We start from the raw sequence: 19,838 nt of genomic DNA, 5'->3' as shown, positions 1-19,838 counted from the left end.
TCTAATTTAAGTATTTTGGTAGCTCTAGGTATTCTATGACCCTCTCCTTTTTTTTTTTTTAGGCTTTTGCAAGGCAAATGGGGTTAAGTGGCTTGCCCAAGGCCACACAGCTAGGTAATTATTAAATGTTTGAGACCAGATTTGAACCCAGGTACTCCTGACTACAGGGCCAGTGCTTTATACACTGTGCCACCTAGCTGACCCTGACCCTCTCCTTCTTAGTGTGATTTACTGAACTTTTCTGTGAGCCTGGAGATTAAATTTCAAGAAAGGGAATCCATTCAAATTGTTTTTATGCCTCAACCAGGATAATGCAAGTAAAACACTCTAAATGAAAAAAAAAAACATAGAAAATTAAACTGTTATTTTTAATCCATTTGGCTTCCAAATTTTTTATACACCTTTTCATTATAGCAAGGGATATAAAAATAGTAAAAGAATGAATTTTAATGCCTTAAAAATGCATCAAATTTTATCTGTGGGGAAGGAGATTCAGTAGTAGGTCCTAAAAGTCTTTTGTATATTCTAGAAGTGTGTCAAAAAAACAAATTTTCCATATGGTCAAGGAGGAGTTATTCATAAAGCTCATTAAAAATGAGTGGTACCCTGAGGTGATTGTTTAGTCAGGTAGAATTTTTAAAAATACCCATTAGAGTCTTGACCTAGCCCTTAATTTGTTTTTTCCCTTTGATTTTTCCTATTTGATGTAAAAATATATAAAAATAATTTTGTAGGCAAATGTGAATTAAATTATTCTGTCTATCTAAGTCCACGGGAAAAAATTACAATTATTCTATAATAATACAGTACAAATTCATCCTACTTTTTGATTAAAAACAATTTAACAAACATTTTACCCATGGAACTTTGTCATACTCACTAATATAAAATACCAAGAAGAATTTTCCAATATATTTTAAAGCAAGAAATTATTATTTTCTGTTAGAGAAAAAAATAAGAAAAATAAATGTCCTTTCGTTTTATGCATAAATTTATCTTCCCAGGATACTTAAAACAATTAGCCTCTCTGCCCTATTTCAAATACATTTATTTCTTAGTAAGGTGCTGTTATTGGAGTATTCATAAGTGATTTCTAACATACTCACACATCTGCCTCTTTCTCAATGTTCCTATGCACTAAACAAACAATGATATGGGGGTGGGGGGGTAGTTAGGTGGCTCAGTGAATAGAGCACTTGGAGTCAGGAGGACTTGAGGTCAAATGCAGCCTCAGACACTTAGTTACCTAGCTGTGTGTCCTTGGAGCAAGTCACAACCCCATTGCTTTGCAAAAACAAAAACCAAACAAACAAATGAAAATAAAATGATATAGGAAGCCCCATGAGTCAAACACAGCACAAGATAATGCTGAGTTAGTGTCTTTTAGTTAGATATTTTAAAATAATGCACTGCCAACTTCCTGTAAACCCTTGAACATTACAAAAGCAGCCTTATATACACAGGGATAAGGAAAACAGGATAAAGAACTCTATCCTTGGCAGCTCTGCTTCTGGGTTCCAAAATGTTCTTTTTACTATAAAACAGAATAGGAAGCAGAAAGGTCAAATAGTGTAAAATTAAGTATAACAAATTTAGAATAGGACAGTGGAATAGAGGTTAAATAAGTTCACAGGTTAAACTGACAGTTGTTCTATGAGTAACTCCCAAAAATTCTCTTTGAGCTGAGTCCTCAAGCAACCTTAGTAGTCATTTAGTACAACTCCCTTGTTTTAGAGGTAAGGAAATGAGACCCTGAGAAGTAAAACGGCTTGTCCAACATCAGTTTTACTGACTAAGCATTAGGGAACAGGGATTGGATCAATAATTTCACTGGTACAGAAAACTCTCAGGTGAGGAAACTTCACCTATCACTGTTGGCTGGTGTACTTTGAAGTTAAGTGAGGAAGATAACCTGAAAATACATCTATACAAAAATAACTACATACAGTCAACTGCAAAGGGGAAGCTGTACCAAATGTCCTGAGGTCCCTTCCAGTTTTTATGTATTCCTGGAGCTGGGTGTTAAGAGGGGAAAAGTAAATTGAATTTTAAACAAGCAAGTAAGTTTTATTTAGTAGAATGTCAAGTGAAAAAGTTGGGTCCACTACAATTGGTTGATGGAGTCCACTAAAGGAGTTTTACATCTGTGAAAGCACATGCTCCAGAACTTTCCATAAGACTCTCATAGATCCATCCTACTAAGCTAGGGAACATAAAGGCTCTGGTTGATACCTTTCAACCTATTTGCTTTGAAATGCAATTATATTCTAGGGGTAGTATAAAGTCACAGGCTTCTCCCTTGATCTTTGGGCTTCCTAAAGTTGAAATTCTATGAGCATAAACCCTTAGGCTGAATCTTGACCCTTAGGGTTGTTAACTAAAAACAGCATCACAAGTCCATGAGACATTGCATTGCAACTAGATTTATTTCAAGAGAAAAGAACATGCACATGGAACCCTAGGTTTGGGCAAATCAAATGGAAGCTTGCTTATTTAAAAAATTTTGACAAAGAGAGAAAGAGAAATAGAAATCTCCACCTAAATAGGCCTGGCAGAAGAAGAAAAATCATGAATAATTAAGATGACAAAAGTAGCATCTGTTCCCTTGGGAACTGCCAGACAATGAAGATAGGATGGTCAACTTATCTACAAAGCTGCCAACTGCACAAGCAGTTTTCCAATCTAGTACAGACAGATTGGTGCCTGTCTGGACTCCCAAAGACAACACAGGGAGTCTAGCCTGGGGTATAAACAACAAATAATGTCAGCTGGGTGGAGGGGAGAACCTTCATTCTTTATACATCAAGGGTCTCTTGCATACTCTGAGTCCAGTGTTTCTGGAAAAATATGATAGTTCAAAGAGACAAGTTCAGGAAGTCCCTTAAAAGGATTAGTGGAAAAAAAGCCAAAGATTTAGGCTTCTATTGAAGAAAAAAATGACTGCTGTAAACTCATATCAGTTTTTGGAAGCCTGATTAAAAGGAAATTCTATTAAATTCCAATAAATTAGGAAATTCCATTATGAATAAATGGATTACATTTTTATGTTATTTCATATATGTAGTAAAAAAAAATTCAACTCCAAATACACTGAACGGCAACTTACTGATCTGGAAGAATGAACAGATCTTCAGAATTGAGCAATTTTCCACCCACTTAAATGATTGGACACATTAAGTACCAACAAGATGTTGATAACTATATGGGAGATGATTGCTAAATTAGATTTTAAAACTGCTTAACTAAAATCAAATGAAAAATACAAAAAAAATTATTTATGGAACTTACCATTTACATGAGAGTAGAGATTTTAAAAGCCATTTTTTTTCTTGTGTAATTGAAAATAAAAATGCGTATGCAAGGTCAAAGTACCAAGAAGTAGTCAGGCAAATGTTAATTACATCATGGTAGATATAATACAATATAATCAGATATAAATTACAAATATAATTCATAATGATTAACACTTTCCAATCTAATTAAAATTTGAACAATTTAAAAAGTTAAACATCTTCAAAATTGGATGCAGCATAATTTAAAGTAAAAATTCCTCTCCCTGTTATAGTATCAATCATTCAAGAGATTATTTTAATGAAATGGAGATGACATTTGGTTTGAACAGAGATGATGCTTGTTTCAAAAATAAAAAGACAATATTTAAGTGATATTTTTTTACAATATAGATGAATAAAAAATATCGATGAATACATTAACAGGGAGATTGAGATTGTTTTATGACACTGATGGTATATAGGGTTACTGACATTTTATAGATCTCTGAAGCTATACCAGGCTTGTTATATGAGTGTAGTATGAGACAGTGGATATGATAAGACAGCAAAATTAAATCTATGTAATGAAATATCAGCAAATATACCTTATGTGTAACTAATTACTGATTGTTATAACCAAGCTGATTTTACATTTAATTTGCAGATGAATCAGAAATTCAGTTTTCTTATTTAGGATAATCAAAAGAAAACGAATGTCACAAAATATGTCAGGAGTATAAGAAAACATAGTTACTACCTTTGGTTTGATTTGAAGTTCTAACTTCACTTTTTATCCCTTCTTCACATTCTTCTTTAATAGACTTATCTTCAATTTGCTGTTCTCTGGTAAAAAAAATAGGTATTTCAATGATTTAATACAATGAATAAAATCTTATGAATGTTTGTTAGCAGTACTGTTTCTTTTGTCATTATTGAAAAAATCAGAGAAAATAAGTATAGCTCTTCACATGGAGGTGCTCAATGCATTCTATATCATGCAAATGATAATAGCAAGAGTCTAGATAACTCTATTTTCCCTCAAGACATGCTTCATGCACTTTCCAAAAAAGTCACCATTTTTCTTCTTATTGTTTCTAAGAATATTAATCATCCTAGAAAATTCAGTTTTTCATTATCTACAAATAGATATATTTTGTGCATCTACAATTTCATTCTCATTATAGTGTACTATGTGGAATGAGAGGATAAGAAACATGTCTTAATAGAAAATTACTTAGTTTGGAAGTGTAGTCATAGATTGGCATTGACCTAATGGGTATGCAACAATTTAAGCCCAGATCAGGTTTCATTTTATTTTGAACTCATGGGATGTCAGAAGATACTGTTAATTTTAAAAAAAAAAGAATAAGAAAAAATACCAAGGTCAGTTCAACTTTAACATGCAGGATTCATCTCCTATTTAGTGATGAAACCAGGGCTGAATCCCAGGGCCACTCCAAAGTGGAGTAGAATTTCTGAGTCTTGGGTCTCTTCAAATATCTTTACTCTCAAGTTGGAGATGAAAGTCAGTCACATTTGTTTTTTAGGTTGAAGGAACTAAAGGGTGGACTCATATATAATTATTTTAATTTCAGTTTAAAGGAACTACAATCTTTTCCTACCAAATCTTGCTCATCCTTCTAGACTCAAATCAAGTTCTATGATGAACTTTGTCTTCTCCTCTGAATTTCTCTAATGCAAAACACAATTAAACAAATCTATATAATTTGATACTTTCCATTACTACATGTTTGCTATGTTAGTGTGCTATGCACTAAATCTATAAATAAAAAAGTTAAGATAGTCTAATGGAAGAGACAACAAATACAGCAAAGTGGTTGCCAGTACAGGGCATTTTGTTTTGGAGTGTCACTGGGATCACAAACAAAGTCATAGGGGAGCATACTGCAACTCCTTTTCCAGGAGCAATGGTAAGAAATAGTTTGATTACTGTTTTTCACAGCAAGATCCTTGAAGATAGATCATTCTTCTACTATATATTTTTAAATGTGACTAAAAACTTCAGACATTAAGTCATGTTATAACAGTTTAAAAAGAGTTCTGTAATTCCATTGACAAATGTATTTATTTTATTCTGGATTTCTGGATATAGTGGAAAGAAAAAGCACTTACATCACAACTCAGAATACACAATAAATACTTAAGGAAGTGTTATTCATTTCCTACAAGGGCAAATGCTTTAGTAAAAGCTTCTGAGTTTGAGGTTTTCAAATGAGGTCCAACTGCCACAATTTAAAAAAAAAATACCCATCTGGAATTAGACTGATTTAATTACCATTTTAAGTCACTAAACTGACATTCAGAAGAAATTAATTTGATCATAAGGGATTAGAGGTGAAAAACTACTCTCTAATTAACTATTAAACCACTTGATGATTAAAACCTATTTTCTAGCTAACCTAATATTCTTCATACTACCTTAGGTATCCATGGAGTGGTCAAATCTTAGACCTCACTAGCATTACTTCCATAATCTTGAACCTTGAAATTTCTGATCAACACTTCTTGTCCTTTTCTCTCTCTGCCTCACTCTTCCTAAAACTCCACTTTTTCCTTACTGAGATCTCTAATCCTTCTAATTCTTGTTTTCACAGACTAATCCCTGGTCAAGTCTCACTTTTCTCCTTACAGTCTGGCTCCTAGTTAACCAATGCTCCCTCCACCACAATCCTGACCTTGAATCCTTTGATCCCTTTTCCCCTAGTGGGGCGTCCCCCTTAATTCTGGGGCATGTATCTCTAGCTTTTGACTACTCTGCTTATACTCCTGGGCTGCTGAACTTCTCTAGAGAAAATCATGTACTGATATGATGAAGAACTCTAAAAATATATGTTGCTTAAACTCTATGAGGCTTTCATTGCTTCATAGCTATCCTTTTATAATTTCCCTGATTGGTTATGATCTTCCCCAGAGTGGTTTAACCTAATGTCTCTGAGTAGATTTCTAAATCTATAAAACGGGGATGACAATACAATGTTAAATCCTAGAATACATGTAAAAAAAGTTTATTATTATAAAGCACTATATTATGTCAGATGTTGTTATTATTTTGATTTTAAAAGGGAAATGTACTGTTAGTTGGATACCACCATTTCTGGAGGGAGATAAGACCTCTCTGCTTTAACAAATCACCCATGCGAATTTACATGGCTAAAAAATTCTATCACTGGCTGATCAAATTTTGAATGTTCATATCCTCTTACTTTAGTAAACTGAAACAAAATTTGCTGCTAAATACATATTTCAAGCTTTTGGTAGGACTTACTAGAATCTGACCTCCACTGGCATTCCAGACATCATACCCAAGACGTGAAAAAGTATTCACAGCAAGAGTTTGTTAATAGTATCAACAACAATTCAGGGAATTTCATGAACAATAATAACAATGGATATAAAGTCAGCCTTAGAGTCAAAAGACTCGAAAGCCAAGTCCTGCCCTTTCACATACAAGCTGTGTGACTGAGAAAATCAATGAACTTTTCAGTGTTCCAGGCAAAAAATCCAGAGGATTTTATATTTGATCCTGGAGGTAAAAGAGATTGATATGGACAGATCTGAGCTATAGACATTTGAGAGGATAGACAAGAATGGGGAGATACTTGAAGCAGGGAGGCCAATAAGCAGGTTGCTGCAATTGTACAGGCAGGGACAATAAGGACCCATTTAAGAGGGGTGGTAGCGTCAGGGATTAGCAGGGATTTCTCCCCTCACTGAACAGTCCCTTCAACAATGAAATCAAAATTTGGTCAAAACAACAGCAATAACAATTAAAAAGGACAAGATTATACTTGTGATTTTAAAAACCTGCTATTAACAACCATATTACATTAAAGGGACTAGTTGGAAAGTAAATTATTTTTCCTAAGTCCTTCAAACCACTTAAATCAATTTATCTTTCATTAGATATTCTTTCATATCATAAGTTCTAGTCTGATAAATATTTTACTAAGGAAGAAAAGTTCTTTGTTTAACTATTGAACAGGTATAGTGATTATTCAGCACACAATACACATGTGGGATATAATTTAAAACTGGGGATCAACATCACTTGCAATTTTTTTAAAAAAAATATCTTTTTAGCTACCAATTTCTTGTAATGAAAGTTACCTCCTTCTGTAAGTCCCCATTCATTTGTTTTGATATTATGTAATTTTTAAAAAAATTGAACATGTTTTAATCAATATTTTAGAGATATGGAATTCAAGATGACTGTATTCTATATTCTAATCATCTGAAAACTTTTTTCTTTTTTTTTTAGATTTTTTTCAAGGCAATGGGGTTAAGTGGCTTGCCCAAGGTCACACGGCTAGGTAATCATTAAGTGTCTGAGGTCGGATTTGAACCCAGGTACTCTTGACTCCAAGGCTGGTGCTCTAAACCATTGCACCACTTAGCCACCCCGAAAACTTTGTTTCTTTAAGACTAATCCAGTCTTAAGAGTTAAGTTTTTAAAAAGTGCATTTTTTCATAGATAAACTCCTGCCTATCTTTACCTTTGGCATTTGATTAAAGATAAGTAACTAATTTTATTAATTATTCAGATCCAATTTGCTAAAGTATCGACTATTCATGCCCCTTTTTGCTGCTTCTAGTCATTTTGTGGCTCTAATTAGATTTTCCCAGAAGCAAGAAAAATTGCAGTGTCATTTTTACTTTTTTAGTAGATCTAATAATTAATTTTGAAGTTTTAGGGTTTTCTTTAGATCTCAGTGATTTATCATAAAAGTTTCATGCACTCTTTGCCTCTTGGGTCTTTTTTCCTTCTGGTTGGATATGTGGGAGCTACTCCTAGACCCCAATTTGAGAAGGGCACCCAAGGAATTCACCCCATCATTTTCCACCTTAATGAGTACCTAGATTTCATCATCTCCAAAACTTTTTCATTTTGTATGATAAATTCATTCCGTAACTCACACCTTCTCTTATCATTTCCCACTTCAGGAATTCACCAACCTCTAGCCTCCCCACCTATCAAATTCTTTTTATGATTGTCTTCTCCCATTAGATTATGAACTCATCAAAAGGAAGGTCTGTCTTGTGTCTTTCTTTTTTCCCCCAAGCACTTAAGATAATACCTGGCACATAATCAAAGGAGTTTAATAAATGTTTACTGACTGACATTCTGACTGATTCCCTAACCCCTGACTTTGTCAAGTGCTTTTCAATCCATTCCTCAATCAACCAATCAATATACATTTCTTAAGTTCCTACTATTGACTGTTATACACATCAGAGATATAAAAATAAAAAATGACTGAGTCCTACTTCCCTCAAGAAGCTTAAATGATAAAGATGATACAAACATGATGAAGTATGTACAAAAATATATACAAGGAAATGTGGGAGGATGGTAGACAAGAAGGTACAAACAACTAAAGGGAAAGGAACTGGGTCAGGCTTCAAGTAAATGATGATATTTAGAATTTTGAAGGAAACTAGAGATTCTATGACATACAAGTGAGAAGGAACTACATTCCAGGTCAATGCAAGTTCAGTGCAAAGACACTGAGACTGTTTCAACACTTTGGTATGGTCTCTGAATGTGTAGAGAATAACATGTGATGGGATGAGAACTATAGAGTGGGGACAGCTTGTCAAGGGATTTCACTACCAAAGAAATTTGTTTCTATTTAATTCTAGAGGTAACATGGAATCATTGGAATCTACTGAGTAGGGATAGGGGGTGGTATTGTTACAATGGTTAGAACTGTGCTTCAGGAAGATCCATTTAGTTGTAATGTAAAACACAAACTGGAGAAGGGAGGAGGAGACAAGAGACAGGGAAATCAATTAAAGAGGATATTGTGATATCCAGGAAAGAGATAATGAGGATTAGAACCAGGCTGGTGTCAGGGTACAAAGAGAAGAAAAGAGGAGAGAGATATTGTGGAGGTAGATGCACAACACTTAAACAATTAGATACTTAATTTTGGGACAGTTGGGAATTGAGGGAAATTCTAAGGCTGTAAATTGTACAAGAATGTTTGTGTTCTTGACAGAAATAAAGAAGTTTAGAAGAAGGTCTAAGCAGGGCAGTAATGACAATAAATATTATTTTGAATGTGGTGAGTTGTTCCTGGTAAGGACTATCACAACAAGAATGAATCTTATCCAGGATGCAGCCTCCAATGACTCAAACCAGTATTCATCAAACCAAATCCTATGGTGGAAATATACTTATTTCCTGTGCAGTGAATGAACTATAACCAGGAGCCCATACATTCCACTTAGCATTTCTGGAGGTTTCAAGGTTAGCAGAACCATAGAGCAAAAACACATAACACCCCTACTGCTCCCACTTGGACTTTGTTCTTCCAAGTAGTCTATATTGGCCAAGGTTCTCAAAATACACAAGCTATACATTGTTTCCTTAAAAACCTTGAGCATTATAGCTTAATAATGAAAGAACTGATGTATTTCATTGGTACCTGCTGAATTGTCCCCTAGTGCCTACACAATTCCCTTCTGCAATTTTCTCCCATTAGTATGACACTTGTTTATCCTTTTCAGTAGAAAAATGTAAGGAAGACCTAAGCATTCTTTTAAAATATCAAAACAGTCCTATTTTAAATGGGGGTAATGTTTGTTCAAAATCCAAATAGCACGATAAATGCATAATTCTCTCCTACTATTTTAGATAGCATCCACATACTCTACTATTTAATAACTGAGACTTAAGAACATTTTAAGGACAAAAAAAAGAAGGAAGTGTCTTTCAAATTTTCTGCATACTTAGTCCAAAAGAGAAGCAAAATGGTACCTGTTTTAGTTATAATATTTTATGCTTGTCATAAGAGTATTTAAATTTTTATTTATATTTTAACTCATTTATTTCAAATTATTTTGTAAGTCCTGAGACTCGTTGGTTGGTTTTAAAGACAGACAAACAGATAGACAGACATCTGTCTAGATAAACATGTAAATACATATGTATTATGTGTGGAGATATACATATATATGTACATACAAACTTTGAAAGAACTATAATTTTATCAACAAAGATGTTCTCCACTGGAACAGATGGTAATTCTTCCATGCCTTTATATCCTGTGCTTCTTTTTCAAGTTTTTCTAAAAATCCTTCATTGAGATAATACCTCCGATATGTTAAAGGTCTTTCTCTTAATTTTTGTTTTTTAAATTAGTAACATAAATAGAAATGCAACATAACATAATGAAGAGTGATGACCTTGGGGTCAGAAAGAACTGGGGTTCAAATTCTCTTCTGGTACTTAATAGATCTATGACCATAGATAAATGAATTAACCTAGGAGAGTCTCTTAACCCTTCTTCTACTCTAAACTGTTTCACAAGTCTAAACAAGTTAATATATATGAAAAATACTATATAAAGCATAAATCATCATATATAAATGTTTATCATTTATATATACTTGTAATTATATAAAAGATAGTTGTAAAACACTCAGAAAACTGTCACAATTTATTTTTCTCTAGATCTAAATATGGATAACCAGAGGGCTTTTCCCTCTCTGCCATATTTCATTGGTAGAATTCTGTTTGAAATCAAAATCTAATATACTCAGGCTGATAGCATAACAATTGTTATTGTGAAAATTATACTTAAGAATATGAAAGTACATACATATTCATGGTAACACTGACACTGACATTTGATTGTGTTAACAAACGAAAACTACCACCTCTATCTTAGGAGAGAAGATACTCCTATTTCATAAATAAATAGTCCTGCTTTCTGCATGTACTAAAAGTAAGCTTTCCTCTTGAAATTCCAGATCTTTTAAAAAACTTCCCTTTTAAAGAATCAATGTATTTTGACATTTTCTCCACAGGAATTGTTACAAAATCTTAGTTAAATAAAACTCTGCTTACTGAAGAATATTAGTTAGCATCTAATTAAAGCATACTGATATCCAAACAATGGATGATACCTTCTTTATTGAGTTACATTACATCACTGACCTATAATTCTCTTTTTTCTGTAATTATGCATCCTATCTGGATATTTTACTATCATATTCTAATTATGTGTTTGAGTAAATATTAGTGAGACAAATATTACAGCAATAAATGTAAGTGCTTTGGCTTTTGGGCTACATAAATGTAATTCTCTGTCAATATTTGTTGCTCACTTCAGGGAGTGTATGATCATGTCATAAATTCTTTATACAAAGAAAAAATAGGGAAGAAAATCTTGCCTCATAATCAGGAATGTATTGACAATCAAACGTTTGGAGATTTACAAACTAGAAGAGATCTTCAAAATCATCTAGTCAAAAGTTCTCTGGATTTTGTGTTCTTTCCAGGTAAGGAAATGGAGACCCAGAGAAGTTAAGTAATTTGTTCAATGTGTTACAAGTTAGTAATGATAATTTGGCAAGAAAATGAGACATTAATACCTTTTATAATCTTAGTGGTTGAAGTGACCTTAGACCACCTAGACCAAGTTCCCATTATCTGGAACATTTCTAAAAGGGCTTTACAGTCTCTACTGTAACATGTCTAGAGTCAAGGAACTCAAGACATCAAAAGGGAGCCCACTCTGTTATTGGATGGCATTCTTATATGATGTCTAGATCTTCTGTTAAAAACAGAGAAAAAGTCTACTCTTCTCCATTTCAAAAATTTAAAGGCAACTATCATAATTCCCTTCCCAGGTATTCCTCTTCTCCAGATAAATGGTTCCAATTCCAATGCCTGTCCCTCATAATGACAAGGCTTTCAGAACCCTCCCCATCTTAGCTGTTCTTTAGAGAGACTATAATTCAAATTGACCATATAATGTCATTTATTGTCTTTCTGTCCATCACAGAGTATAATGAAACTAATGCTAGTGATCTCCCTTTGGACTGAGATGGATCCATTTATTATCAGTTTTTTGTTATTCAGCTAAATACACACTTAACTGTCCCCTCAACTAACCCACATTTTCCTCTTATCCACTAGGATGTCAAGACAGATATGGGTCAAGTACTTTGCTCAAACATATGCATAAATAAATTTACATACACATAAATGTACATATACAGACATACATGGCATACCTCTGATCTATTAAATCGATCTGTTTTGACCCCTCTTTTCTCTTTATTTTCTCTTAATGACCTCATCAGAAGCCATGAATTTAAACATCACTTCTCTGAAGATAACTTTGAATCAAACACTGGTTTATTTCCTGAACTATAGTCTTGTAACTTCAACTACCTGTTAGACATTACAAATCTTATATTCTATCATTAAATCGATCTGCTTTGACCCCTCTTTTCTCTTTATTTTCTCTTAATGACCTCATCAGAAGCCATGAATTTAAACATCACTTCTCTGAAGATAACTTTGAATCAAACACTGGTTTATTTCCTGAACTATAGTCTTGTAACTTCAACTACCTGTTAAACATTACAAATCTTATATTCTATAGATATCTTATTCAATAAACATTTAAGCAACTGCTATACACTGGGCCACAGATGTCCAAAAAGGATTTGTAATCTTCCCCAAACTTCCTGAGATTGGCAACCTCAACTCTTCACTTTTCCCCCCCTCACCCCTACTTCAAAATTCCCATTTCAAAGATGAGGAAACTAAGGCTAAGAAAGTTAGGGTAGTGTGCTGCTGGCACCAGACTTGCCCTCCAATGAATCCTTGTTAAAGTATTTCAAGTGTACTCATTCCAACCATGAAAAAGGGTAAAAATCCCAAATGTACAAAAATATTCATAGCAGCTCATTTTATAGTGGCAAAGAATAGGAAATTGAGGGTCACCTCTTAATTGGGGAATGACTAAACTAATTGTAGTATATGTAATGTGATGGAATACTATTTTTCTATAAGAAATCAAGAGGAATGGGATTTCAGAAAAGCCTGGAAATACTTACATGAATTGATGCTGAGTGAAATGAGCAAAACCAGAAGAACATTATATGCTTTGACAACAACACAGGATCATGATCAATCATGATGGACTTGCTCATTTCAGAAGCACAATAATTAAAGATAATTTTAAATGACTTGTGATGGAAAATACCATCTATATCCAAAGAAGGGACCATGGAGTTTGAATGAAGTTTGAATGAAGACCAAAGTTTATTACCTTCATTTTTTAAAAGTTCTGTTATAGGGGTGGCTAGGTGGTGCAGTGGATAGAGCACCAGCCCTGGAGTCAGGAGGACCTGAGTTCAAATCTGACCTCAGACAGTTAATAATTACCTAGCTGTGTGGCCTTGGGCAAGCCACTTAACCTCATTGCCTTGCAAAAACCTAAAAAAAGAAGTTCTATTATGTATTAGCCCTTTTTTTTTTTCCTCTCTAATGTTTTCTTTCTTCCATTTGGATCTGATTCTTCTTTCACAACATGTTCAATATTGATCTGTGTTTAATATAGTTATAAATATAGTGCTTATATCAGATTGTTTTCTGTTGGGGGGAGGAAGGAGGGAGAAAAATTTTAAAACTCAAAACCTTTTGAAAAAAATGACTGGTAAACTACCATTGCATGTATTTCCTGACTCAAATGTCTTCTCACTATCCAATTCAAAATCTTTATGAGTCAATCATACACACACACACACACACACACACACACACACACACACACACACACTGAGGACATCCTCAGTGGGATGTATTAGTAAGTAAAGCAGGCTTTGACACATGATATTTAATAATGAACCACATCTTTATCATCTCACAACTGACCTAAAGGAGAAGAGAAAACAAAAAATATTTTTAAAGTGTACTCATTCCAATTACAGGATCTTGTAATAGTACTGTATTTTATTTTTCATCACTACTTCCACAGGTAGGAGTGGGCAATTTGTATATATCCTCCCCTGGAAAATAGGTATTATTTTTCACCATTTTACAGATAAGGAAGCTTAGTCAGAGATAAATGACAACTCTCTAAACATTTTTTATTGTACAACTTCAACTGTTTAACATTCCCAATGCTAAATTAGGTGCCAATCAACTAGGAATATGATATATTATGAAATATTAATGTAATAGAGTGGCAATTGGGTAGGACAGTGAATAAAAAGCCCTAGGCCATATCTAAAATCAGAAAAACTGATCTTTCTGAGTATCATATCCAGCCTCAGACACTAATTGTGTGACCTTGGGCAAGTCATTTAACCCAGCTGGCCTCAGTTTCCTTATCCATAAAATTAGCTGGAGAATAAAATGTATTTATCCACTCCAATATCTTTGCTGAGAAAAACCTCAAATGGGGTCATGAAGAGGAAGACACAATTGGAAAACAATTGGATGACAATATGAAATAAAATGTGACTATGACATAAAAATGATAAATAAGAAAAAAGAAAAATCAGAGAAATAAGCAACTAACATCTCAAAGAGATGCATTGTAAAGAACGAAAATAGCAATAAACATACATTTTAGATTACTACAGTAACTAAAACACCCCCCCCCACTAAATAGAATAAAATCCTGTAAGGCACTGTAAAGTACAATCTCAGTCCTGGAAAACTGATGATGAATCACAACTCCTTCCTCTTTGTATTGTTTTCTCATCTGTAAAAGCAATGGGGTAGACCCAATTGCTGTTGAGATCCCTTTCAGCTCTGGAATGTTGACCCTATGGCTATAGATAAAAAATGAGTTATACTTTGTAATATGTGGTTGCTCTGTAAAATGACTTTGCTTAGATGTTGGTGTCACTGCTATAGAGATAAGGAAAGATTCAATGGGGAAATAAGTTACAAGGCATAAAGGCAAAAGATTAAAATAAAAAAAAATAAGCTTTTGAATTAAAGAGAACATGTGCATCACACACACATGCACACACTCCTCAAACATTCCTGATCCTACGTTTACAAGTTCATGCCATTCATTTTTCAGTTTATAGAGGAAATAATATCGACACCAATTACATTTAGAAGGGAAATGCAATGGTACTAGATCAAGACTATACAGAGGATATCTGGGCTAGAAGTGATACAATTGTGAATATACAGAGGAACTGATTTATTAAGTTATCTAAAAGAAAGGAGTACACTAATTGTATGGGGGAACAAAAAACTCAGGTCTTATTAATACCAAAAAAGGTGACCCAGAGAACATCAACAACTACTGAACTATATGACAACAGCTAACATTTATACAGGGTTTACTACGTAAGTGATTTACAATTGCTGCTTCATTTGATCTTCACAAAAACCCTGAGAGGTGGGGTCTATTACTATCTTCCTTTTACAGATGAGGAAACTGAGCCAAACAGAGATTAAGTGTCTTTCCCAGGATTACACAACTGCTAAATGTTTAAAGTCCTATGTGAATTCAGGTCTGACTCAAATGTCTATTCACTCTCCAATTCAAAATCTTTATGAGTCAATCATACACACACCGAGGACATCCTCAATGGGATGTATTAGTAAGTAAGGTTCCCCACATATGATATTTAACAATGAACCACATCTTCATCATCTCACAATTGACCTAAAGAAGAAGAGAAAAACCTGCCCCCATTGTACTTACTGTTTTTATTACAAAAAAGCTTTTCAAGTTGATAGTGTAAAATGCTGTTTTATAAAGGTAATTTTAGATATTTTAGAAGATAGAAAAGACATGACCCCATTCACTGACTCTCTAGTGGTAACTATCAGGTGAGGCATAACATGGAGAGATGTATGCTCACCACATATCTAGACATTGTTAGGGAAGAAACCTAGGGTGAAGTTCAGGATGAGAAGGGACACACTATGGATAGTGAAGTACCCCCAGAAATTCTGTTTCGGAAAGACACTGATGCATTTGAGAGACTTTGATTTATTTTCATCCTTGGTCATGGGCCCTTCTTTCTTTGGTACACGTCTTTTAAAAAATAGCAGCCTTTAAAAAAGATTTTTAAGAGTAGTCATTTTTTGAAAAGTCTCCCTATCTTCTTCTTCATCAAGATTATTATTTTTAGCTATTTTGTCTTCTGTTTTAATTTCAGTTCTCCCAACTTTCCTAGGCCATTGTCTCTCTTCAAAATCCAACCAGTAGGTTCCAAAAAGTGCCACCAAGATGGATGGGTGACAAAGTTCAGGGGCATCTGAACTCAAAATAAAAGAATAGTGTGTTGAATTTGCAGAGACAACCCCTGGACTCAGGGACATGTCACTCTAACCACCAGCACTTCCTTTTGTATAGCAAGTACACAAGTCTAACACAGGAGTTGTTTTTTAAATATTTTTTTTTTTGGTTGGGGATGTGGTTGAAAATGATCTTTTCCTTCTCCACCGCAACAACTTGGTTTGGATTTGTTGAAGCCACTTCAGAATTCAAACAGAGCCAAATGAGTAATTAACTGAAAGGCACATAGCTTGAGAATGAGAATTAGTTTGGGGAACAGAGAGTAACAAGGAATGCTTGCTCTGTCTATGAACAAAATTGGTTATTCTTATTTTTAAATCCCTCTACTTTAGGACAAAAGTAATTCATAGGAGAGAAAAAAAGGAGAAAGGGAAAGGAAGGATGTGGGAATTGTGGCCAATGAGTTTTGAATTTTTTCCATGGCTAACATTCAAAGATTGTTTTTTTTAAAATGAACTTCTTTTAAGATGAAATACAAGAACACTTTTATTTATTACTAAATATTTATGGTTTTAAAAACCATTAGGATCATAAGATAACAATTTCAGAGCTAGAAGAGACCTTAGAGATCATCAGCTAATGAAAAATTTCCACTTCTGTGTCATCTGGTCAAAAAGTGCTTTATGATTTTGACAATAACAAAATTATTGTTTGCTTATTAAAACCTAGTTGTTAGTGAAGCATAAACTATGAGAAATGTTAACTATTTTGATATCATCAAGATATCATAGAGAATCTTCAAGTATACTAATAACAACCCTATGAGCTAAAATAGAAACAAGAAATGAGATTTAGGTTATGGATATATCTTTCAGAAGAAGGTCAGAACACTATGAACAAAACACCTGTTATTAGAGACAGATGCTTTTGTAGTATTTGATTCCCTTGAATATGAAATTGTGTTCAAAGAAATAAAATAAGATCTCTGCTTCAATATTATTGCAACAACTTTACAGATACACAACAATAATGCAGGCCTTTTTCCTCTTCACTTTGTATGGTTGCCTTGGTATCACAGCAGGTGGCACAAGAGATGGAAGTATTAAACTCAAATTGATGTTATAGCTGCCACACACAAAATGTACCAATTTGATTCAGAATTTCAACAGATAAAATATTTAAGGATTTCACACATGATGGTCTGATAATTCAATGGAAAGCAAGAAGTGATTTAAAAGTAACAAATTAATTACTATTTGCTATAGACAATTCTTTCAGCAAACCACTTTAAAGTGACCTTATATGGCCAAGGTTAAGTCAATGCCCTCAAAATTAAGATGTGCTTAATTAATTTCAATTGTGCTCTAAAGTTCATAGATTTAGAGCCTGAAGAGACTTTAAAAGTTTTCTAGTCCAACTTTCTTATTTTTATAAATGAGGAAACTGAGACTCAGGGAGGAAAAGTGCTGAAATACGTTAAAACCATACAAAAGTGTCTTAAAAATAGCTAACATTTCTTTAAAGTTTCAAAATGGAAGTGACTAGCTGCAGACCACACAGTAGAGTTAAATGATACAGCTGGTGCTTCTGTTCAAGTCCTCTGGCACCAAATTTAGCCTTCTTCTCACTCTAATAGTTTTAAGTAAGCATATATACATACATACACATGTATATATGTAATTCAATATTTATATCAACAAAATGAGGCTTAAAATTTATTATGTGCAAGGATCTTCAAAAAAAAAAACCCACTTGATAGTCATTGAATTACTGCAGAGTACAAACCCTAAATAGACTGGCTTTTTAGTACAGTTCCAGTCGCAGACTGTTTGATGAGGGCCATCTTAACTAAATGTGGAGAGAGCTCATCACCAGAAGGCTGGCCTCTAGGTGATTAACTTTTTTGGCTTTGATAACCTCTGAAATAATAAAAATGACAAATACTGTGTGATCCATACAGTTTTATGTAATAGTGGCAGAAAAATTCATTTTCATAAAAATTCATTTAATGTTGGCATTCTAATTATGAAATCTTTGTCCAGTAATGAATTCTGCAAACCAGAGGAATAAAACCAGGTGAATATTGACATTCATTAAAAATGAAACCGGAAGATATAAAAGACATTTCAGCTGAATGAAAGAACAGCTCATAGAAAAATTATGTTGCCTCGTTAAATTTAATGTTTTTTTAAAAACTATATGTAACACTGGTTTATAGTTTCTTAGAGTCTTTTCTTGTTATTCTTTGCAGATTGGTATAGTAGATACTGTTGGACTGAAGTCATGAAAGCCAGGAATCAAATCCAGACTTAGCTACTAGCTATCTGACCCTGGAGAAGTCACTTAACCTCTCTCTCTGCCTCAGTTTCTTCATTTGCAAAATGAGAGAAAAGCATCTACATCAAAGACTTATTATAAGGATAAAAACAGATAACGTATTAAAGTACTTCACAAATCTAGATCACATTGAAATTAGTGATTATAATTAGTATAATCAAAATAGGTGTTGCTTGATGATTAAGTTGAAAATTTAATGTGGGGGAAAAAACATTTCCAGATTTCCTCAAAAAAAAAATAATCAAGGAATTGGCATAGTTTACTTTTTCATGTATTTTCAGGCAAAAAGAAATGTCCCTTCAGCTGATACTTTTCAGGGTGATTTGTAATTTTCATGAGGAACACAAGCCAAAAAGAACATAAGGGTAATGGTAATTTAGGCTCCAACTGTAATCGATAGTAAGCACCTAGTTCAAGACCCAAAATGAAGGGGGATCCCTAGTGGAAGAAATTCCTGAGGGTCTTACTAGTTGGTGAGAGTGCACTCAGAAAAGACCAGGGTCTCAATGAGGTTCTCAAGCACTCAAAAGAATTAAAGAATACATATTTCTCAGAGTAGAAGTCACAAGGTGTGGGTGTGGCTTCTGGCTCTGCTATCATCATGTCTGACAAGTTCACAGAAGTCACTTCTTGTCTGAACTTTATGTTCTTTACTTGTCAAATAAGGAGGATGGATAAGACAAACTAGCTGTGCTAAAATAACTACTAGGTAAAGCAGAGAACAGCAGAATAAAGCTGAGTCAACTTGTGGATGGTCTGAAATGCTAATGTGCATCATTGGGAAAATAATAGGGAGACAATAAAAGTTTTTGACTAGTGGAGAATTATAGAGTGATGTACTGAGAAGACTCTGGGAATATGAAGATACAGAGTAGACAGTTAAATATTTAGTCAACTATTACAATAGTTTAAGGAGGAAGAAACTAAAGATTGAAGAGGATGTTTGCTTCAAGAATGAAAACCAGTTATGTCTGTGACTAGCAGAATGGACAATAACAACTGACCAATAACTGGTTAACTAGGCAAATGAAAAGCTGTGGAGTAGGAATGAAGATTTTCCTTTTATCTCAGACCCATAGGTAGGGCAAGTCTGAATGGTTACCTAGACTCCATCCTCCTGGCAATATTTACAAACATGAAGAATGGCCTAGGATTGGTCTTTTCTACTCAGTCTTAGATCACATGGGTGACACAT

The 19,838-nt window shown here is 33.9% G+C and overlaps 1 protein-coding gene across 6 annotated transcripts in view; it reads right to left on the bottom strand.

The window, feature by feature from the left end:
- The window catches only part of L3MBTL3 (L3MBTL histone methyl-lysine binding protein 3), a 168,942-nt gene that overhangs the window by 14,323 nt on the left and 134,781 nt on the right, over positions 1-19,838 (bottom strand). For all 6 annotated transcript variants that reach the window (XM_074187570.1, XM_074187568.1, XM_074187567.1 and 3 more), the window contains one exon: positions 4,030-4,115. In XM_074187570.1, coding sequence (XP_074043671.1) covers positions 4,030-4,115 — 86 coding nt within the window. The remainder of the gene's footprint in view (positions 1-4,029; positions 4,116-19,838) is intronic.

This window comes from Macrotis lagotis, chromosome 5 (genome assembly GCF_037893015.1).
Source record: "Macrotis lagotis isolate mMagLag1 chromosome 5, bilby.v1.9.chrom.fasta, whole genome shotgun sequence".
In the NCBI taxonomy this organism is placed as follows: domain Eukaryota; kingdom Metazoa; phylum Chordata; class Mammalia; order Peramelemorphia; family Peramelidae; genus Macrotis; species Macrotis lagotis.
This window is presented reverse-complemented; position numbering and strand designations above follow the sequence as displayed.